At 42.4% G+C, this 23801-nt stretch overlaps 1 protein-coding gene across 1 annotated transcript; it reads right to left on the reverse strand.

Annotated features, from left to right (window-relative positions):
* Window positions 1–103: 103 nt before the first annotated feature.
* Window positions 104–23045, reverse strand: cdc5l (cell division cycle 5 like). Its single transcript, NM_001008201.1, is given in 16 exon segments — window positions 104–748; window positions 1825–2037; window positions 7492–7689; window positions 8874–9119; window positions 9560–9640; window positions 10500–10664; window positions 11122–11284; window positions 12988–13136; window positions 14585–14773; window positions 17030–17177; window positions 17551–17769; window positions 18482–18581; window positions 18839–18966; window positions 20521–20682; window positions 21844–21947; window positions 22806–23045. Coding segments are annotated over 16 exon segments (2415 nt in total). The 5' UTR covers window positions 22851–23045; the 3' UTR covers window positions 104–643.
* Between the last annotated feature and the right edge of the window lie 756 nt (window positions 23046–23801).

The raw sequence follows: 23801 nt of genomic DNA on the forward strand, positions 1-23801 counted from the left end.
ACACGTATAGTAACCACATTCAGAGGTGGCGGAGGCAATTCCGGGGCACATTTTGATGTAATATATCAGTACGTACCGACTGTGTAAACTCCGCAGACAATCATTCATTTTACAGGACTGTTTATTTAACATCAGTAATCTTCCGGCGAAACCTCTGAGATTAACGAACAATTTATCACTAGCGGCAAATGAATTTACTGGAATGAATCAATTCGGTTTGACCTGTGAAAGCTCACAATCATAGGGGGCAGAATATAACGATCCTAATGTATCACTATTCACTCTCAAACGGACGCCGCCAATAAAAGCAGGAAAACGACTGCACTTGGGAGAACTCAATAACAAAAAAAAACAGAGTGCCTCTCGATAACCAAAAATAAAAACGCACTTCATCTTGTCTGTACTCGCGTCTCAGAGTTTGCTTCAAACCAACCGAGCACAGCGGAGATTTCGGAGATACACAGGTGACACAAGATGGCTGCCAAATGAATGTTCTGCTGCACAAAATAGAACATTCCTTATAAAAACGAAGCAGACACAAAGTAGCAGCCGACACAGCGCGGGTCTCTGTGCTTTAATCACGGACAGCAATGATGCGCGCATGCAAACACGGCCGACGGGCTGAGAAATGGCGTGGGTGGGATCACAGTATGGATTCGTAGCTTTCCTTCTCCAGCATCAGCTCGGCAAATCTCTGCTGCAGCTCCCTCTCTCGCTCTTCCTGGCGCTGGACGTCCTCTTTCAGGCACTGCGCGGGAAACAAAAAAGGAATTATGCTTGTATGAAAACGTAATCAGACAGATATAATCGGCTGCAGTGTGTGTTATATAACTGTACGCAATGCAGAAGAATCTTTTTGTTCATAGAAGCTGCCAAAAATGCTCTTTTTCTATGCCCTGTGCTAACCAGTAGGGGGAACATGTGCTCCGCCAAATTTAAAGTAAGTTGCTAGCCTAAAAGAAAAAGGGCAACAGCAGACCCGGACTGGCAATCTGTGGGTTCTGGCAAATGCCAGAGGGGCTGCTGTAAGATGCCATAGACAGTCACTATTTATTGGGCTGGGGGGCTGTTTGTGCCTCTGGGTACTGGGAATGCCAGGGGGGCTGTAAGGTGCCACAGACAGTTACTATTTATTGGGCTGGGGGGGGGGCTGTTCGGGCCTCTGTGTACTTGGAATGCCAGGGCCAGTCCAGATCTGGGCAACAGTGATACAATACAGGTACGTACCGCAGCCATAACTGAATGACTTACATAAGTTTTCCTTGTGTGTGGTGGCATAATTGTGCTGAAACTGGAAGGCTGGAGTGGGCAGATGTCTAACATAATAGCCAGAACTCTACTTCCTGCATTCAGCTCTCTAAGCTGTCAGTAGCCAATCAGTGACTTGAGGGGGGGGGCCCATATGGTACCTAACTATTCAGTTAGTTTGCATTTTAATCTGACCTGCGTGCTCACAAACTAACAGTTACTGTATGTCCCATATGCCCCCCCCCCCCCTAAAGTCACTGACTAAGAGGTTGGAGAGCTGTAAAGCAGGAAGTAGTGTTCTGGCTATTTTGTTAGACCTCTGCCCACTCCAGCCTTTATAGATTACATTTTAGATCCTGTGAAGCGACTCCTTTATAAATCATACCCTGCTCATCATCCAAATACGACCCTGCTCATTCATCCAGGTCATGATATACTGTATATAGTAGAATTAAGTCTAAAACTGGACTTTTCTGAGTTTTCTTGGGAAAAGTCCAGTTGTTTTAGACTTAATGCTACTAGATAAGACGCCCTAATGTTGGATGCAGTCTATACACCGAATCCGCCACTACTCACCTCTATCCTCCTAGGAATGGCGATGTCTTCGTGCGTTTTGAGTTCTTCGAACGTTCCCAGTTCCAGGTTTGCCTGTTCGTACTGATCCCAAATCTCATTCAGCTGTTTGATAAGCCCCATCGCCCGGGACTGGTAGCCACCGAGCAAGATCTTCAGTTTCTTCTCCATCTTGGCTGCCCTTTTGGCTTCTGCTGTCATGTGACCTCGATTTATCTAAAGTGGGGACAGAAACGGCATATAAAACATACTTTGTACTGCAATATTTAAACAAGTACCCAAGTAAATGCCATAAACACAGGGTACTGCAGCAGGGTTTAAAGGTGGAGATACATGTTCCGATTTCAGCTGCCGATCTTGGTCCCTTAGAACGACTCAGCAGCTTATCGGCCCGTGTAGGGGCACTAACGAAAAGCCTGCCTGACCGATATCTGGCCTGAAATCGGGCAGATATCGATCGGGCAGGTTTAAAAATGTAGTCGGATCGGGAACCGTATTGGCTCGTTGATGTGGTCCCCGAACCGACTGAGCCCAACGGTGTAATTTGATCGTTTGGCCCCAGGGCCAGCAACACAAACATGAATGAGGTTCCTGGGGGTGCCAATAATGCTATAGTGCTATAATTGGCTACTTAATAGCCCCAATGTGGACTGGCAGTGTACAGAAGGCTCTGTTTGGCATTATACTTGGTTTTTATGCAATTAAAACTTGCCTCCTTACCAGAAATGCAAAAATAAGCAGTTGCTTTGAGGCCACTGAGAGCAACATCCAAGGGGTTGAGGAGCAACATGTTGCCCCTGAGTCACTGGTTGGGGATCACTGCCATAGAGGGTATTTGCTCTGTAGTCAAAATAACATAATAATAATAAATGCCCTTGTTGCTTTAAACAGTGCCCACCTCCGGCTCTGTGGCCCCTTGGCTAGGGCACGCACTTTCCACTACGACAGCCCGGAGAAGTCAAGTATGTGTCAAACCTTCGGCACCGGGAAAGCAATTGGCCAAACAGAGAGTAAGTGAAAGCATTTAAAGGCTTCAGTGTTAGCGCAGCTAAGTACAACAGCGAGATCCATCAGCACGGGGCAAGAAATGATGCAAATCTGCAAGGGCAGTATTTTTCTTTTCGGCCCCTCGGGAGCCCCCCCCTCCTGTGAAACAGCCCGAAAGAAACATGCAGGGGGATCGGCTTTCCTCCCATGAAAAAGGCTCTCAGTCCTTTCAAACCGAAACCCCTCCGTCGGCTACTGGGTACATTCTATCCCATGAACTGACTCTTACATGATGGGACGGAACCCCCCAACGCAAGGTGGGGGGGGGGGTTAATTAGTTTATAAACAGAGAGGAAAGCCGCATTCACCAAACCTGCCCCTAATCAACCACAAATGCACATGTTGGGGGAATATTTGTGTCCTCAGGGTGAAATGATTCCATACACATTGTTTACCCCATCAATGACTGGGGAAACAACCAAATTCTAAAGTAACGTTCTTGAAAAGTAGGAGGGGTCATAGCTAAATCTACGATAAGTGAAACAAGCACCTAAATATTTAATATCAAGGCGGCTTCCGTGTGGCCTTACATACGGTGAATTTGTGAAACAGTGGAGTGGAATATATAAAATGGAGGAAAAAAAGTAAGAGATCTGTGCTTCCCAAGTTTTGGAGCTGAGTCCTCCTTGAGAGCCCAGTTGGGGCAACATTTGTGGAGAATACATGTTTGATCTCCAGGTTGAAGGTAAATTAGGATGAGAATTGGGTTGAAAATGCATTTGCTGTCCTAGATATTCTTGGAACTATCTGGCAATATCTTGTCCATACATGTAAAGGTCCACTCATTTGGTGGGGCCATTCACCAGGATGACCAGCTTGAGTTAGGCAATAAGCAGCTAATCCGATCGTTAGGCCCTCGGGCTAATAATTGGATTATAATTGCTTCTAATGCAGGACCACATCAGTGTGCAAATGCTATCCTTGATTTGATGGGAAAACCAAACCTGTTCAATGGATATGTTCCCAATTTTCACCTACATATTGGTTGAGTGGGCTCCGTCAACTGGCGCCAATAAGATGGCAACTTGGTCTGAAAGGACTGAGTCAGCAGCTTTTGTTGGCCCATGTATGCCCATCTTGGTGGGGGGGCCTGACCAAAGACTGAACCTCCGAGGGTGGCATGAACTAATAGTCGGCACTGATGTAGACAATGACTTGAGAATTTGAAATGAAATCCAGATGTTTGTATGGCTGGACTCTGGTGTTGTAGTTTAAAGATTATGTATCATTGTATAATAGTAGTGGAGAAGTGATGCACAGGTCAGCCAGAAACCTGCAGATCAGGTTGGCTAATTGCCCCCTCCAGTGCCTCTTGAGTGAGTGAAGGCTGCTCCCCGACCCTCCACAAACTTCTTCCAACCCAACTTTTGACAGCAACCCCTGGCAGCGATGTCGGAGATGGGTGGGTCAGATGCTGGTATATAAATCAGTGCTTTGCGCCAGAATGGGCCGGGCTTGGGTTGAAGACGATGCTTGACTTGAATATGGGCGTCAAAGTCAGGGCGTATAAGTAGAAATATAGGGTGAGATCTAACAAGAATGCCTATTTGCTCTTCTTATACACCATAAATCAAAGCTTCCGCCCTTGGTGGGGATCTGGGGACTTGGGTGTCCCTACATATCCTTGGAACTATGGCTGAATAACGTACCTTATACGTTTCCCTATATCTGTAATACTGTGTGTAATAAGCTACAGGGGGGCCCTGACCAAAGGTCGGACCTTCGAAGGAGCCATCAACCGAAAGCAAAACAACCAATCAACAAAGAGAATAACCTCTCTCATTTATAAGGTTCGGGACCGAGACGCCTGAAAAACGAACATGGATCTTGGGAGCGGCCGAAAGAAAAAAAAAAAACATCTTGTTCACTTTGGCCGCTGTAAAACACAAGTTAATCATTTTAAAGGCCATAAATCATTTTCCCCCCCCCAACACATTTCCAAAAGATTATTCTATTAAAACAAAACACAATGGCGTCTCAGACGAGGGTGTAAGAATCGAATGTCTCTCGCTAAGGGGAAGGCGAATATAATACGCTTCCTTTCACGGCGCAGAAAAATGGAACCTTCTAGCTTTTTATTTATGCTCCGCAATTCCAATCTTCCTTTGTCAAAACATTCTAATTCTCATATTTTATTAGCGTTTAGGCCGAGCGCTGCCAAATAATTTAATCACACGAGAATACAAATGAGTTCCAGATGCCTCCGTGTATCAGAATGCAGAATGGCTGGCATACTCATCCTCGGGAATCTGGCAGCGCCGCCGCATTCCTTATACCTGAACGTACAGGGAGAGAGAGAGTGTTTGGGCTGCGCTTCAAATAAACAAACACTCACGGCAGGAGGGGGAAAAAGGGAATCGGGAAATGGACCACAATCTCTTTACCTGTTCTGCCCGGCGCTGGGGATAAAGTGAGTGCTTTTCACAGCTGAATGCCCATTCTGAGCAGCGCCGGTGCTCTCGAGCATTTAAGCCTCCATTTATTTTCCCTTTCTACTCGTCTAATGGAACCATTATGAGTAATATATATTTCCCTTTCTCCCAAAATCTATGAGAATGTTACTGGCTTCCCCTCTAAAGGTGCCCATACACCTTCAGATCTGCTCGCTTGGCGATGCTGCCAAGTGAGCGGATCTTGTCCCGATATCCCCACATATGGGTGGGCGATATTAGGAGAACCCAGGCTAATTTGGGGTCAAACGATCGAATTATAATAACAGGTATAGGCAAAGTCGGTCCAGGGACGGCATCAACGAGCCTATGCGGTCCCCGATCCGACTAGACTTTTTAATCTGCCCGATTGATATCTGGCTGATTTCAGGCCAGATATCAGTCAGGCAGGCCCGTCGGTAGTGCCCATACACGGGCCAATTAGCTGCTGAATCGGTCTAAGGGACCCATATCGGCAGCTAGAATCGGCCCGTGTATGGGTACCTTTAGCCACTGTGTTGGCCTTGGTAACAATAACCACTTATCTACTTATCTACTTTAAAGCCAGAAAAGAAGAAATGGACGCTAGATTTGGTAAAAAAGAAGGGAGGAAGAGGACGGCATGTGCCCCAGGCTGGTGAAGTTTTTTGCTAACAAAAGCATCGGCCTGGGGCATCAGGTAATTCAATACAATCCCTGGGGGGGGTAACATTTGCCACCCCTCCTGTGATTGAACTTTTCCTTCTCATTTAACAGTTAAAGGGGAACTTTGGCTTCTGAACCAAAACACACAACACAGAAACCTATCGCTGTAATCTCTTCCTTCAAAAAGTATGAATAAATACCGTATTTATATGCTGAAATCCAGCTGCAAAAGAGTTCTTCTCTTTCTGCATCATTTGAAATCCTGGCAGGGGAGGAGGGACTAAAACATTGATGTACAAATTGTAACAACTTCCCCCCAGCTTACAGACAGCATGCAGGAACTACATAACCCACAATGCATTGCACTGAGATGTTCCTTTTCTTATTGGCATCACATGTGCAGCAGGGGATTGTGGGATGCAGGCTGCAGGCTGAGGACAGGCAACTACTGTTACATTTTATTTGAGTCACAAAGTAGCCAGCCTGATCAGCAGGGGAACAGGGGGCAGGGCTTAGGGAACTGTTCCAAACCAGATTATTACATTAAACATCATGAAAAGGCTGCATATATTTTAATTGATGTATATCGCAAAGTTGCTTGAAATTATGTTTCTTTTCAAAAAGGGGTGGAGATCCCCTTTAATATTGATTACAACATTGCATCTATTTGTAACGGGGCAGCTGCAAGTCATTCTACAACCCAATTTCTGATCATTATCAGTGCCAGCGTTCCCACAAATGGCGCAAACAGCAAAGAATTGGCTTCTCGCTGTCAGTCAAGTAATTAAACCAACAAAGGCCTTGGCCTTACAACGCCGGACTGACCCAAAGTTATACTTCCCCACTCCCTGATTCACCCCATGGAAGCCAGTATAAGCCACGGTTACCATTTTGCAAGCAAAACTGCCGTTGTGACATTTGCTGTAGCCTTACGCAGTTTCCAAGTTTACTTTATGTTACCTAAATAGCTTTGTATGCACGACCTTCCTTACCCTTATATCTGCTTGATTTCCCCCCACAGCTCAGACAGCTTATTGTTACCTATGTGCTGATTTAACTAGTTTGGCACATTTAACACATTATGATAATAACAGCCTGTCTGAGCCTGTTAGAAAAAAAGCTTTAGAAATATATTGAATTGAAAGTTAGAAAGAGCACTACTGCCATCTGCTGGTAGGTTCTGCAATGCACCAGTTTTTTCTTTTTAAAGAGACTTACTGATCTAGTTGCTTTCAATGTGCATCCTTTATTAAGAATATTGGGTTATTAAAGAGTTAGTAAACTCTCTCTGTTGTCTATTTAATAATAAAAAAAAAACGAACAAAAGCAAGATCATTGCCCGATTTAGACCTTCCAAATGCTGGGCCAAATTGTGCAAATGCAGTAATTTATCCACAGATTATACCAGAGACCACAGGTAAAGGAACATATGAACAGACCTAATGCATTTGGCCAAATATCAGCTGACCAGGTCGACAGTTTGGTCCTATACATTGTTGCCTAAGCTGCCTGTTGAAGACCCATGCCCGGCGTTCCCAGGCACACCTACCTCTAGCCTCTTCTCAAGCGATTCAATCCTGTCCTTCTTGCTGGCCAGGTTGGCCCGTGTGTAACGCCCTTGCCCAGGAAGGTACAACACCTGGCTGTAGCATTCCTCCCACACCTGATTGTAGGAGTCGATGGAGAGGTCCCCGTGGCCCATACCTTGCTTCACCACTTCCATCTCTTGTTGCAGGAGATCCTCCGCCTATCACAGTACGAGAGAGGGAAGCGCATGTAAGTGTGCAGCTTATCAGTCTAAGGTTTATGCCAGTACTTACACATTGTAACCCTCTGCATTAAATTAACCTCTTATTTGCTACCTTTAGTAAATCGTAGCACTGCATCCTAGTTCAAAAGATTGTATTGTTCCTGCTCTGGTAACAGAAAATGAAACAAGTTCTACAGCAACCAGAGCTAATAGAAGTCACAGCACAACAGAAATCTGCTTCAAACAAAACACAGGTATTTTAAACCATTTATCCAGAAAGCTTTGAGTTACAAGAAGGCCATCGCCCACAGACTCCATTTTAATCAAACAATTCAATTTTTTTTAAATTGTATTCTTTTTCTCTGTAATAATAAAACAGTACCTGTACTTGATCCCAACTAAGATATAATTACCCCTTATTGGGGGCAGAACAGTCCTATTGGGTTTATTTAATGGTTAAATGATTCCCTTTTCTCTGTAATAATAAAACAGTACCTGTACTTGATCCCAACTAAGATATAATTACCCCTTATTGGGGGCAGAACAGCCCTATTGGGTTTATTTAATGGTTAAATGATTCCCTTTTCTCTGTAATAATAAAACAGTACCTGTACTTGATCCCAACTAAGATATAATTACCCCTTATTGGGGGCAGAACAGCCCTATTGGGTTTATTTAATGGTTAAATGATTCCCTTTTCTCTGTAATAATAAAACAGTACCTGTACTTGATCCCAACTAAGATATAATTACCCCTTATTGGGGCAGAACAGCCCTATTGGGTTTATTTAATGGTTAAATGATTCCCTTTTCTCTGTAATAATAAAACAGTACCTGTACTTGATCCCAACTAAGATATAATTACCCTTATTGGGGCAGAACAGCCCTATTGGGTTTATTTCATGGTTAAATGATTCCCTTTTCTCTGTAATAATAAAACAGTACCTGTAATTGATCCCAACTAAGATATAATTACCCCTTATTGGGGCAGAACAGTCCTATTGGGTTTAATTAACATTTTAATTATTTTTTAGTAGCCTTATGGAATAGAGATCCAAACCACCAGGTCCTGAGCTTTCTGGATAACAGGTCCCATACCTGTACTGGATAACCCTGCCATCTCTATGTCCATGTTACCCCATACAATAAGAGAATGTACACCCAGGGAATTATGGCACTTACAAGCTTGAGTTCCTCCTTAGAAAACTTATCATAGGGGCTTTGTTCGAGGAAGGCAAGGCTTTCTGCATTGGTAGCCGCTGAGCCGGGAGCCTTCCCTCTCTTTCCCCCGACGTTATCGGCATAAGGGTTGTGGATGGTGTCGTAATGGAGCATCACTATCATTTCCTTTTTGATCATCTCTTCGCTTTTCTGCAGATCTGTAAGCGGCGGCTCCACATTGACAGGCCTCAGGATCGTTTTATTCACCTAAAATACAGATATGAGTGAATTTGGGACCTTATTTAGGAAGCTCCTGGCAGGTTGGTTGTGCCCAATACTGATGTTACCCATCATCACTAGTGATCTTGCCCATGGCAACCATTTAGATCTTTGCTGTTGTTTTCTAATTTATAGGTGACCATTAAAACTAATTGCTAATTGGTTGCTTTGGGCAACATCAACGGTGATGTTGGCTTACACACAGTAATAAATATACCCCTTGGTGTAAAGTTTGCTATGGGGCTAGCGACACAGAGCAACCAATCAGCAGGTTGCATTGCATTGACTAATGAATGCATTAGACCAGGTTTTCTCTGCCCCCGGGGAGCATCCCTGGTACTCCCTGCTGCAGTTGGTTGCATTACCCTTTATGAGCCAGTCAGGCTTCTGAGACTCTGTAATGCTATTGGATGATTGCAGCCGCTCACCTCTGATGGTCGAGGCAAATCCTTTTGCACTGCGTTGTGCCGGTTCTTGAGCTCCTTTGCTCGTTGCGCTTCTCTGATCGCCTGAAATTTAAATTCACATTTTCAGATAATTATGGGATCACCTCGCTACATATACATAAAGTAAGCAGAGAGGCCAGTCTACTATAGTGAAAGGAAAACTGCTGGTGCCCTATAACAGCTATAGGAGGCCATTACATTTTCTTGTCCTTTTTTACTATACAGGCATTAGCCAGAACAATTATGGGTTTTTTTTCGTCCAGAACCTATACCAATTCAGACTTCTTCAGATATCAGGAAGGATGGGCAGGAATTCTGGTTGCCCAGAACCTCAACAGGACACGGACATCTTTCCGTTAGACCCTAACATTGATATGTAAACAAAATGCATTAAAAAAAGTTCCTGGGGGTGCAAATAAGGGCTGTGATTGGCTATTGGGTAGCCCCTATAAGGACAGGCAGCTTATAGGAGGTTCTGTTTGGCATTACACTGGGTTTTATGCAATCAAAACTTGCCTCCAAGCCAGGAATTCCAAAATAAGCTCCTGCTATGAAGCCACTATGGGCAAATTCCTAGGGGTTGGTGAGCAACATGTTGCCCCCGAGCCACTGGTTGGGGATCACTGCCTTATTGTACCATTACCTTGTCTGTTCTATAACTGAACTGTTTTCACATACAGACTGGTATATACTAGTAGTGCTGTAGAAAAACAAAAATGATACAACTTGCAGTGCATCCAGTATGACACTTCAGTAAGTTGCCTCATTTGGTGCAAAATACTGTAATGGTGCCCCGTCAGCCAAAGAGCTGCTCGTTCAGTGCCATGTTTTTTTAACTTGTATATCAGTATATGTATGTATGTAAGTGTATATGTAAGTATATATGTAAGTGAAACTCCATTTAAAACACAAAACATCAAACCTGCTTTCTGGCCTCTATGTCAGCAGCATCTTCTACGAAGGAATCGTCTTGATCTCGTTCCTCCAGCTCCCGCTCTGCATTTTCCGGCAATACGATCTCAAAGTCATTTTTTGGCGCTGGGAGGTTGAGCAAGCCGAGCCGCAGGTGCTCCCGAGATTCCCTTTCCTGTTAATATACAAAGGGGGTAAAGTTGGTAACGGAGACATTTGCTATTGCAAGATGAAGTACAATGGTGAATAGAATAGGTTCATAATGCACATTTCCTTTTCCCCCTATATCCAAGCTAATGCACCAAGCATTTTACAGCCATATTTATGGGAAAAAATACTAACACTAATACTAACTAGCTTGCTCTGTCCCTATAAGGGTGAAGACACATGGGGCTACTAGTAGCGGCTTCTTTTTCAAAACTACTAAACTCCAGAGAATACCCTGCCATAGACAATACTGAGAATTGCCTCTGCTAAAACACACGTAGAGACAGTTATCAGTAAATGATCAGCATTGTCTCTTTTAGTAGCCACAAGTAGTAGCTGCTACTAGTAGCTGTGTGTGTCTTTACCCTAAATGTGCTATAGAAGCTAGAAGTTGGCTGCGGACAAAACAGATTTGTTTTTCTCACCATTTGTTTTATGTAAGAGGGGTCATTATAATCCACTGTCCCATCCTCTGGATTAATGTTCAGCTTGTCCCGCAGCGGAGTCCTTCCAGGTGTAGCCCCTATAACTGGTTTGGGAGTCATGCCACCCCGAGGGGTAATTCCTTCCGAGCTCTGGGAAGGTGTTCTTTAGAAAACAAACAAAAAAAGGTTATTAGCTCACCAAACCTTTTCTAATTGACATAAAGGATAAATACGCCACAAGGCTGCTGGCGTTATAAAGACTTTTCAGCAAAATGTTTGGCCGCAATTACCCTGTTTCCCCGAAAATAAGACACTGTCTTATATTTTTTTAAGCTCCAAAATATGCACTAGGTCTTATTTTCAGGGGATGTCTTATTTTTCCATGAAGAAGAATACAGTACAGATTTATCGCCCAGCCCTAGGTGGGTGTCTTATTATCGGGGGGTGCCTTACTTTCGGACGATGTCCTATTTTCGGGGGAAACAGGGTATGTATTTAGTAACAAGAGAGGCTGAAACATTGCCAGCTGTAGCGGCCTAAAGCCTACGCCTCATAAAGACTTGTAGTTGCTGGAAGTAGGATTCCTTGATTCCTATGGGCTCATAACTGAACACTTGCACCATAGGAAATGATGAAACTGCTCCAGCCAGTTACTATTGTCCCTGAGTGAGCCATTCCTATTAGACACATATGCATTAGATTTGAATTACATTTACTCGAAGTGTATGTAATTGGTGACTTTCCTTACCTACCCTGCATGCTTAGTGGCACTTACATGTTTAGGACCCCCCCATTCCTATAATGTCATGGAAGAACCCATAATATAATAAACATATTCATAATAAAATACATTTAAGACAAAAACACTGATATGCACTTTAGGCTGGCCAGTCACCCTAGGTACAGGCTATATGTCTTAGGGTTATGAACCAGCCCAAGACCACCACAGCCCTTTAGAAGGGAAGGTCTGTTCCCCCAAAGATGCCCCCAGTAGCCCCCCATCTTCTGATTTACAGCACATGTTCTGGGCAGCTGTCACTTACCTGGGACTCACTGACAATATACAGAATAAGTACAATATAAAAGGCTGATTAGTAATTAGTTCAGCTCTGTAGCATCAACTTCTATGACATTCTGCCAATGTGTATTAGCCCAAAGCACACTGAGCATGTGCAGTGCCACTGACACTGGAAAGATGGCCTCATAAGACCAAAGGAGGGGGAGCTGCCTGGATCATTCACATTACAGGGCTGCTGAACTGATGGGACAGTACAAAGTACATAGTGAGATCTTTTTAAGCTTTAGTTCTCCTTTAAATACAATGCCTCAAAATACTGTTTATTAAGCTTCTGTCTCTTCGAGAAGAGCTAAAAACTACAACTGGTTTAAATCAACAGAGATATCCTGTTCCAAATCTGCTCTAATCTAATTACTTTCTAATCTAGTGACTAAAATGAAAATCCCCCAGAGATAAGAGGAGGATGTGCCTCTTGCGTGTGCTGGGCTCCATGCACTCAAAGGTCACCATTTTAATAGGTTTGCGTCTCTAAGCTAAAGCTTCCTTTTCACATGGGCCCTTTCATACAAATCCCTAGGGTCCCCCAAATGAATTGGATAATGTTCTGCAATGCAGGACCCCAGGGGTATTTGTACATTTGCTGCCCTGAGTGCTTTGTTGGCACTAGAATACATGGGCAGCAGGGGAGAGAGACTTGGAAAGGAAATGACAAACACTGACCTAACAATTAGTGGCTTAAAACTAACGAGAAAAGGCCGTCCCACTGGGAACATTCCAGGCATATGAATAAAAATATATAAAAATGAAATGTCCCAATTTTACAGAAGGCACTAGCGTGTTCCTCATACCTGAATGGTGTGGACAGCACAGTGTTGGGCGTCTGTACCACTTGTCTTTGAGGTGTAACTCCTGAAAAATCGCTTTCGTGAAGAGGAGTGTTGAGACCTCCCTTTAATGGTGTATCCACATTGGTGAGGGCCATCAGATTCTGCGCTTCCTGTAAGGTACAAAAATAGGGGGTGGGTGCAGAGAAAGGCACTTTGAGCTATAATGCACGCTTTGTAGAACTCAGAACTAGTAGCAGATGAGTTTCAGTCAGTTTCTTCTAATTCCTTTATCGCTGTGCGCACATTGTAAACTTATGTGACCATTTTTTAAAAAAAGTCCCCAATTTCCTGTCTGTTTGGTGGGGTTTTGGACAGAAGGTCCTCAATTTCCTGTCTGTTTGGTGGGGTTTTGGACAGAAGGTCCTCAATTTTCTGTCTGTTTGGTCGTGTTTTGGACAGAAGGTCCTCAATTTCCTGTGTGTGTGGACAGCCTGCAGGCAACCTGTCTGGGTACCCAGCAAAAGTGCGGGAGTGAGTTCCCCTGGGGATGCTGGTCTGGCTGGGTGTGCCTGACTGGACCTTTGCAGTACTTTAGCAATGGCTATAGATTTACAGCAGGAAAGGGGAATTATATCTTGGAAGTACAGTTTTGGTCCACAGTAATCAAAAAATGGCATTAGTGAAACAGAGAAAATCCAGAAAAGATAAAGTAAGTTAATATAGGGTATGTAAAGTCCAAGTTGTTGAACAAAGGTTGGCCAATTGTGCTGGTTTACACCAAATATGGGACCCATTATCCGGAAACCCATTATCCAGAAAGATTCACATTCACAATATTTCACATTTTTAAAAAATATTTAATTTCTCTGTAATAATAAAACAGTACCTGTACTTGATACCAACTAAGATATAATTACCCCCTATTGGGGGCAGAACAGCCCTATTGGGTTTATTTCATGGTTAAATGATTCCCTTTTCTCTGTAATAATACAACAATACCTGTACTTGATCCCAACTAAGATATAATTACCCCTTATTGGGGGCAGAACAGCCCTATTGGGTTTATTTAATGGTTAAATGATTCCCTTTTCTCTGTAATAATAAAACAGTACCTGTACTTGATCCCAACTAAGATATAATTACCCCTTATTGGGGGCAGAACAGCCCTATTGGGTTTAATGGTTAAATTATTCCCTTTTCTCTGTAATAATAAAACAGTACCTGTACTTGATCCCAACTAAGATATAATTATCCCTTATTGGGGGCAGAACAGCCCTATTGGGTTTATTTAATGGTTAAATGATTTTTTAGCAGACTTAAGGTATGGAGATCCAAATTACGAAAAGATCCCTTATCCAGAACACCCCAGGTCCCGAGCATTCAGGATAACAGGTCCCATACCTGTATATTAAATTACACTATCTCCTGGTGAAAGCCATGGGACAAAAGTGCATCCCTTCAGACCAGAAGAAAGGTGGTTTTATCTTAAGGAGGGAAAAGAGTTCAGAAGAATAAAAAGAAAAAAAGAAGGCAAGGAACAAAAAAATTCTACAAAATAACAGAACTGAATATAATTTAGAAACATTGCACCCGTCACAGCGTGGAAGCACCCATGTACCTGCAGTATGCGGTCCTGCGCGGCTGGTGTCTTGGGCGTCCTGAGGGCCACACTATTATTGGCGACATTGTATTCCGACAGTAACGTGCTGGAAGCGGAATTGGTTATACCCGACTCCTCTGCCGTCTGACGAGCTATTTCACTCGCTTGCCCGATCTTTACCACTTCTTCCAGTTCAGCATCTGAAATCTAATGCAACAGGAGAAAGTGTCATTCCGGGGCATGTTTCTCGCCACACGTATTTATCATTGAAAACACAAGGTGGGTTACACACAACACATTCCTTAGAGATTCCCTATAGATTGGCCAATTCTAAGCAACTTTGCAGTTGGTCGATAGTTTTTGAATAATGTGCCACCTTCTTCTGACACTTTCCAGCTTTAAATGGGGGTCACTGACCCCGGAAGCCACTACTGAGAACTAGTGCTCTGTGAGGCTACAATTTATTGTTACTTTTTTTACTATTCAGGTTCCCTCTTATTGATATATCAGTCTCATATTCAAAACCCTCCCTGGTTGCTAAGGTAAGTTACACCCTGGCAACCAGATAACTGCTGAAACCCCAAACTGGAAAACTGCTGAACAGAAATTCAAAACATTAAAAAACTACAAATAAAAATTAAGACCAATTGCAAATTGTCTCAGAATATTACGCTCTACATCATACTAAACGTTAACTCAAAGAACAACCCCTTTGGGATGGGTAGTGCTTTTCTGACTGCTGCATTGGCCCCAATTATTTCCCAAGAATCACCTGCACCCCAGGAATTAAGTACTTCCAAATGTAACTCTATTTCCATTACATTAAAAAAACAAAGAATAATGTCCCTAATACATATGGAACAGTTTATGGAGTCTTTGTTTTATCAGGAGTTTCTGCACAGTTAATGAAAGATGTATCATTTATTTTCTTTTTAAACAACTAAAAGTAAAACTTGCCATAAAATTGGCATGCCAAGTGCCCCACCCACCAATCCCGCATTCCACTGCCAGCCTTGAGATTTTAAGTAATTCCCAAAGTTGCAAAGCTGCCATATACTTGCACTGAAACGTCACCTAAAGCTAGCTAGGCATGTAATGTCTGCTGGTCATTTGGCCCCGACCAACATCAGATTATAATTACTGCCTATGCAAATACGTCCCGATAGCTATCTGGTAAATTTTAAGTTAGCTATCAGACGGGCTGTTTAAACACTGCATGGCCAAAAAACTGCCAACTTGTTCTGCAAGGGCCAAATTAGCAGCTAATATCTGTCCAATAAGGGTGAAGACACACAGAGCTACTAGTAGCTGCTACTTTTTCATGGCTACTAAACCCCAGAAAATACCCTGCCATAGACAATACTGAGACAGTTATCAGTAAATGATCGGCATTGTCTATTTTAGTAGCTGCTACTAGAAGCTCTGTGTGTCTTCGCCCTTAAATGCACTGATCAACCAGCTTGGTAACTAGGATATTACCTATAGGAAACTGTTTTAAGGCTATTTTTTTAAAATGTTTACGGTGTCTGATCACTAAAGCAGGGATTAAGTTAGAAAAGAGTGAGGTCCTGGCAATGGAGAAGGATTACATAAACTATCTACAGTGGAGGAAATAATTATTTGACCCCTCACTGATTTTGTAAGTTTGTCCAATGACAAAGAAATGAAAAGTCTCAGAACAGTATCATTTCAATGGTAGGTTTATTTTAACAGTGGCAGATAGCACATCAAAAGGAAAATCGAAAAAATAACTTTAAATAAAAGATAGCAACTGATTTGCATTTCATTGAGTGAAATAAGTTTTTGAACCCTCTAACAAAAAAAGACTTAATACTTAGTGGAAAAACCCTTGTTTGCAAGCACAGAGGTCAAACGTTTCTTGTAATTGATGACCAAGTTTGTGATTGATTCTGTGGACAGGTGTCTTTTATACAGGTGACTAGTTAAGACAGGTGTCCTTAATGAGGTTGACTAATTGAGTAGAAGTGTCTAACCACTCTGTGGGAGCCAGAACTCTTAATGGTTGGTAGTGGTTCAAAAACTTATTTCACTCAATGAAATGCAAATCAGTTGCTATCTTTTATTTAAAGTTATTTTTTCGATTTTCCTTTTGATGTGCTATCTGCCACTGTTAAAATAAACCTACCATTGAAATGATACTGTTCTGAGACTTTTCATTTCTTTGTCATTGGACAAACTTACAAAATCAGTGAGGGGTCAAATAATTATTTCCTCCACTGTAAATTAAACAACTTTTTTTCAGCATTACCTGTGCCAAGCAGAAACCATTTTCCAACCTTACTTTTCTCTGTGATGGATTCAGGAACTTAAAGTCCCTCCCAACACCAGTTACCACTATCTACAATATGCAGCTCATTTTCAATGAATGCCCCTATTTGATTGGGCTGCGGTATTCCATATGACACGCCTACTTGGCACTATGCTTTGCCATCCTGTACAAACCTGAGGGGAAGGCAGAACTAATTTGCTTCTCTTCTTAGTAAGTTCCGAGACTCCCCCAGTTGTCTGAAGAATGGCTGATGGCAAATCAGATTCCTTCTTCCTTTTAATGTTCTGTTTGTCTTTCTTCCGGTCTCTTGCTTCCTTTTCTCTGATTGATCAAGAAAGGAATAACAGGTTGAATTCCCCTTTCAATGACATGTCAGTATTACCCAAAACCGATTGATATCTCTAGCTTAGCATTACATTTTTGTAGCCTTACAATATAACTTCTACTACCTATGGGGTTATGTAATAAAAGGCACAAAGTTTGCCAAGAAGCAGTAACCCATAGCAACCAATCAGCAGGTAGAATATACTGGTCACCAGTTTAAAAGCAAAGATCTTATTGATCGCAATGCGTTACTGCTTCTGGGCAAACGTTATGCCTTTTATGGGGGGATATTGCGCAACTGTTGGAATGAAGCAATAAGGCAGTTCCCTGATATATTCAGAAATACATATTAGCAGACAGCAAAACATACGATCTGAGGTCGCCATCCAGGTCTTGCTGGCGGAGTTTTCTGAAGTCGGCATTCAAGGCATCATAGTTTTCTTCAGATGTATTATAGAACCCGGGGGCAGGCTTCTTTTCAAATGGGATTTCGGCGTTGTAGTCCACGCCGCGCTTCTTTTTCCTCTTCTTCTGAATTTCGATTCCGGCAGCTCGAAGCTCTCTCCTCTTCTGTAGGGCTGCAAGACGTCTGGAAAAAGGGTAGAAAGGGGCTGAATACAAGATTTCCAACCTGTATACACAGTGTACCCAAATATATCCATTCCATGATATTGACAAGATACGGGTGCTGAGTACAGGTACTAACCACTTAATTATAAGTAAACCTTTTATTTTAACATCCGCTAAAATTACTCTAAATATCCCCCAGAATAGCAAACCTTTCTCCCTGCACGCAGATTTATTTTTCTCTTCAGCAGCTGAATAGCAGTTTTAGTTATTTCCTTGTCTAGCATGAAGCTCCACCCCCTTTTGCTTTCTGAGCCCTCCTTCTCTATCAGATGCCCTACAGGGCATGCTCACTGCCTCTGCTCCATACTGCGCATTCCTGTTTAAATTTAATTGGAGCAGAGGCAGCGAGCATGCCAAGTAGGCACCCTTTTTGAGGTCATCGTAGTCAGAGAGAAGGGAAGCAAAAGGAGGCAGAGTTTTACACAAGACAAGGAAGTAACTAAAAGAACTGCTGTTCAGCAGCTTGTAATAGAGAAATAAAATTAATCAGCATGCAGGGAAAAAGGTGTTTTATTTTGGGGGCTGTATAGTTATTTTAAAAAGAAAAAAAAAAGATTTATTATTTCAAAGTAATTTGAAGTGCTTATGATGCCACATGAATAATCTCCATTCATGCAGACACAATGCTAGAAGCGTAAGAGATAATTAGGGTGTGCAGAGAAACACGGTACCTGGCTTCTTCCAGCTGCTTTTCTCGTGCTTTCCTCTTGGCTTTTTTGCCTTGAGTGTTGGCAAGACGAGCTCTAGCCTCCGAGAGCATCTCAAGCTCATCTGAAATAAAGATGTATCACTGTTAATTCAAAGGGGCAGACCAGCTCTTGTTAATCAAGAGCCCCCTATTTCATTTCATATCCCAAATCCATAAATCCTACCCTACTGCAAAACAAGCAGATGCATCTTCTTTCCATCCAAGCTTGACAACAAATGTCTTCATGTACTGATAAGTATAGCAGCAATCATACCACCCCCTCCCCCAACAGCATCTTATTCACTGGCCTCCAAAAACCCTAACTGTGAAAGAAGGTTACCTTCATCCATGTCCACTGGATCTGGCCTTGCTGGCTTTGTTTCAGGATTTGGATCAATTTCTCCTGGCTTAAGCTTGCGAGGATCGTCTGCGGACTCCTCCTCATTGTCACGTTGCGCAGCTTTATCTCTAGATAAATAAGACCCATATTCACAGTTAGTTTTATTCAACCTTAAAGAACTACTAAACCCTACAAATTAATATGGCTAGAAATGCCCTATTTTGAATAATGAACTTATTGCACCAGCCTAAGGGTTCAGCATCTCTATAGCAGCAATGATCCAGGTCTTTACAGTTGTCACAGGGGCTCCCCATGTTGGATTTTATCAAAAGAGTCTGAGACGCGCACATGCTCAACGGACTCTGGGCAGCTGTTGATAAACTAAGCTTAGAGGCTGTCAGGAAATATTAAGCAGAATATATATATATATACACACATATACACAAAGTATAGTGTGAGTGGGTACCTAAGCTAACTGGGGCATCTTTGGGGGCACAGATCTTCCCTGCTAAAGGGCTGTGGGTGCCTTGGGCTGATACAGGAGCCCTAAACATAATGTACAACATTTCTATTTTATTTCTTTAGTTCTCCTTTAAGGACATGGGCAAATGTTAGAGTAACCTAGAATATATTGTAATCTTTTGTCAACCCCCACCCCCAGGACTTCTAAAGAGTCACTCCTGCTTGAGTCTGCAGCTTATAGATGGGACCAAAAAATGGCTTCCATGACCAATAACTGGGCCTTGGCTAGATATAACTCAGACTGTCTGAAAACTTTTATTGTGCCATGAACACTGTCCTCCCCCAAGTGGTCTGCAACAGCTCCCTGTGTGAGCTTATCATTGGTCCACAGGCCAAACTATGTGGCCTACCAGCAGTGAGGCCTAAGCAAGTAATATTGCACTTATTTGGCTTCGTCACCAGTCAACTGGATCTTAAAGGAACAATTCAATGTAAAAATGAAACTGGGTAAAGTAGACATACTGCATAAAATAAAAATGTTTTCAATATAGTTAGACAAAAATGTAACTCTACTTTCCCCTTTACAGCTCTCTAAGCTGTTAGCAGTCAGTAACCAATCAGTGACTAGAGGTGGGGCCATATGGGACATAACTGAACAGTTGTGTCCCATGTGGCCCCACCTCTAGTCACTCACTAAGAGGTTAGAGAGCTGAAAGCAGGAAGTAGTGTTCTGGCTATTATGTTAGACATCTGCCCACTCCAGCCTTTATAGATTACATTTTTGCCTAACTATATCGAAAACATTTTTTATTTTGCGCAGTCTGTCTATTTTACTCAGTTTTATTTTCAAACCGAACTGTTCCTTTAACATATATGGCCAGCACAAGATTTTAACATGTAAGAGATAATAAATGTATCCCAGTATGTCTAACAAATCTATTTTTCAAATTACTGGTCCTTTAACTAGCAAATGCTATGGTCAGAATCCCTAATAATCAGGTTTGGGCTGGTAAACTATACCTCAGTATGGGGTAAAAACAAGCAAAGGACACAATAGCGATTAAGAAAAAAACCCATATCAAATTCCTCTTCTGGTTAAGGGTACAGTTACTTCTTGCCTGATAGAATGGGAACGTATTCACACTGCTGTATCAGAAAACAACTGTTCAAACTGCTCAACAACAATTCAAATGTACATTTTCAGAATGAATGGTACGTACAGTAAATATTCATAGTGCTCAAGGCACTGGGCGGCTGTTCTTCCTATGATAGGAGCGATTGTCCTCCACTGAGTTGGCATCAGCTTGGCCAGATGAAGTAGTTTCTCCTCTTCTTCTCGGGACCATTCTGTCTTTTTGATGCTTGGGTCAAGCCATTCATACCTGTCACAGAGACATTAAACGAATTTAGCAACCAATGTTACTACAGATATTCAGAAGGGCACTTGGTAATTGTTAGCTTGTCTGCCAACAAATCTAAGTGAAAGCATGGAACTTAATTTGACTGTGATATCACTCTGTTTTTTGTTAAAGAGCCCCACACAACACAGAAATCCCTAATATACCTATCACTGAAATCTGTTCCGTCAAAAAGTAAAAATAAATACCATTTTTATATGCTGAAATCCAGCTGCAAAACAGTCCTTCTCTTTCTGCATCATTTGAAATCCTGGCAGGGGAGAAGGGACTAAAACACTGATGTTACAGATTGTAACAACTTCTCCACAGCTTACAGACAGCATGCAGGAACTACATAACCCACAATGCATTGCACTAGGATGTTCCTTTCCTTATTGACATCACGTGTGCAGCAGGGGATTGTGGGATTGGGAGGATGAAGGCTGAAGGCAGGCTGGGGACAGGCGACTACTGTTACATTTTATTTGAGTCACAAAGTAGCCAGCCAGATCAGCAGGGGAACAGGGGGCGGGGCTTAGGGAACTGTTCCAAACCATATTATTACATTAAAAACCATGAAAAGGCTGCATACTTTTAATTGATATATACTGCTTGAAATTATGTTTACTTTTTAAAAAACTTAAAATACTTTAAATGCTCATAGCAGAAGATTACACACTGAAACAATTTCCTAAATGTTTTCAGGGTGCAATATTGGGCTAATATATCAATATGTATGTATATAGGTATGTATGCATGTACATAGGTATGTATGTAGGTAGGTATGTATGTATGTATTGTAGCAATACATATTGCTACATGTATGTATACACATTTCTTCAAGGTGCATTTCTAGGTGTAACCCAAATTATCATTATTTATATAGCGCCATCAATATACGCAGAGCTTTACAGCCCAATGTTCAGTCACATGACCATGCCCTTCATTACAGACAATATGGATAGACTGTCAGTGCATTATGTGCATGTGTAACCCTTTCCATGCCTGCTTTGCCCATTCTCTTTACCCCCCCCCCCTTCCACCAATGCAGAATACCAGCTGTTGCGGGGCAGTTTATCTGGTTTCATATTAGAACAGGAACGTATGGAACGCTACGGGCCCGTGGCTATAATGGCCGGGACGTACCATCGGGCTTTGCACTGTTTGGCCGATTTCCTGTGCAGCAAGGAAGCAATACGAGACCACTGGTTTTTCCCATATTTCATAACAGCCGCTTTGAGGATTTCATCCTGAGAAAATAAAGAGGAAAGTGCGTTATAGTATATCAACACCACACATGAGAAGTGAGGGAGACATAGGGTACAGGGGTATCTTAGTATGAAGCAAAATGCATATATATATATATATATTTTTTTTTTTTTTTTTTTTTTTTTAAAGGTTTTGATGGATTTCCCTTCCCCTCTGTCCCTATCCATCTTTCAAAACGTAGGGCACTGAGCCCAATTTTATTTTTTTTTACTTTATATTACTTTTCTATTTAGACCATTCTTCTATTCACCTTCCACACCACTGCTTAGCTGCTAGGATGAAGTGGACCCTAGCAACCAGATAGCAGATGAAATTCAAAATTGGAGAGCTGCTGAACAAACAGCTTAATCATTTAAAATAAAAACCCCACATTAAAAATGAAGACTGAGACTATAATGCAAATAGCTAAGGCATAACCCCCAGTGGCTGCAGTCCATAGCAACCAATTGACAACCAATGCAATCTGCTGATTCGTTGCTATAGGAAAACACACCTTGGTTGGAATTCGATCACAAAACAATCTGGCGAGCAATGGGATGCTGGGAGTTGTAGTATAAGTTGGCCCACCTATATTGGCTTTCTCTACAGGCCATAGAGGCACATTGAACTAGTTACCTGCACCTAAATTACACTATTATTTCCTATAATTAAGCAGCTCAGCTTCACTCAAATACTCCTGTGCAATTGGTCAGCTTTACAATCCTGAAACACTAACAGGGAAAAGGCCAAAGCACAAGCTGGGACCCTGTGAACAACAACTCCCAGAATCCCCTGTTGGAAATATCAAGGCGCCCATGTGAGTTCATTGAGCCGCTACACAACGCCATAACCCCTCTCACCTCGGTGTTCCGCCACACCCCGCCTTTTATCATAATTCGCGGCATCCTGGCTGCTGGTTAGGGGCCCCGGGCCCGCACGGTGTAGCAAGGAGAGAAACGGGGAAAGCGGCCTCCGGCTTGTTGTGCAAAGTGACGCGCACACACACCAGCGTGCCCGCCGCTCTACTGCTAGTCACAGCGCATAGCGAACATACAGTAACTCCCCACAGCGGCCTCTGGTGGCTGGAGGTTAGCATTGCATGCGGAACAACTGCGCCCTTAGCGGTAGCGGAACAACATTTACCAGAATTCCCCGGCAAGTGAGAGGAATTCCCTGGCAAGAGAGAGGAGAGGCATTATGGGAGTTGTAGTTTATCAGCTGCAATAGTGTGAAGTAATTGTAAAAGTGGTAAAGGTAAGGTTAGGAGATACCCTTTATTAGTTAAGTCACCTGAGTAAGTAAACATTGCAAGCTTTGGAAGCACCCAGGCTATTTCAATGGCTAATATGGTAGAGGTTTAGGACCTGTTATTCAGAATGCTTAGGACCTGGGGTTTTCCTGATAAGGGATCTTTCTGTAATTTGAATCTCCATAACTTACGTCTGCTTAAAACCATTTAACCATTAAATAAACCCAATAGGGCTGTTCTGCCCCAATAAGGGGTAATTATATCTTAGTTGGGATCAAGTACAGGTATTGTTTTATTATTACAGAGAAAAGGGAATCAATTAACCATTAAATAAACCCAATAGGGCTGTTCTGCCCCCAATAAGGGGTAATTATATCTTAGTTGGGATCAAGTACAGGTATTGTTTTATTATTACAGAGAAAAGGGAATCATTTAACCATTAAATAAACCCAATAGGGCTGTTCTGCCCCCAATAGGGGTAATTATATCTTAGTTGGGATCAAGTACAAGTTACCGTTTTATTATAACAGAGAAAAGGGAATCATTTAACCATTAAATAAACCAAATAGGGCTGTTCTGCCCCCAATAAGGGATAATTATATCTTAG

The sequence above is a fragment of the Xenopus tropicalis genome, chromosome 5 (genome assembly GCF_000004195.4).
Source record: "Xenopus tropicalis strain Nigerian chromosome 5, UCB_Xtro_10.0, whole genome shotgun sequence".
Classification (NCBI taxonomy): Eukaryota; Metazoa; Chordata; class Amphibia; order Anura; family Pipidae; genus Xenopus; species Xenopus tropicalis.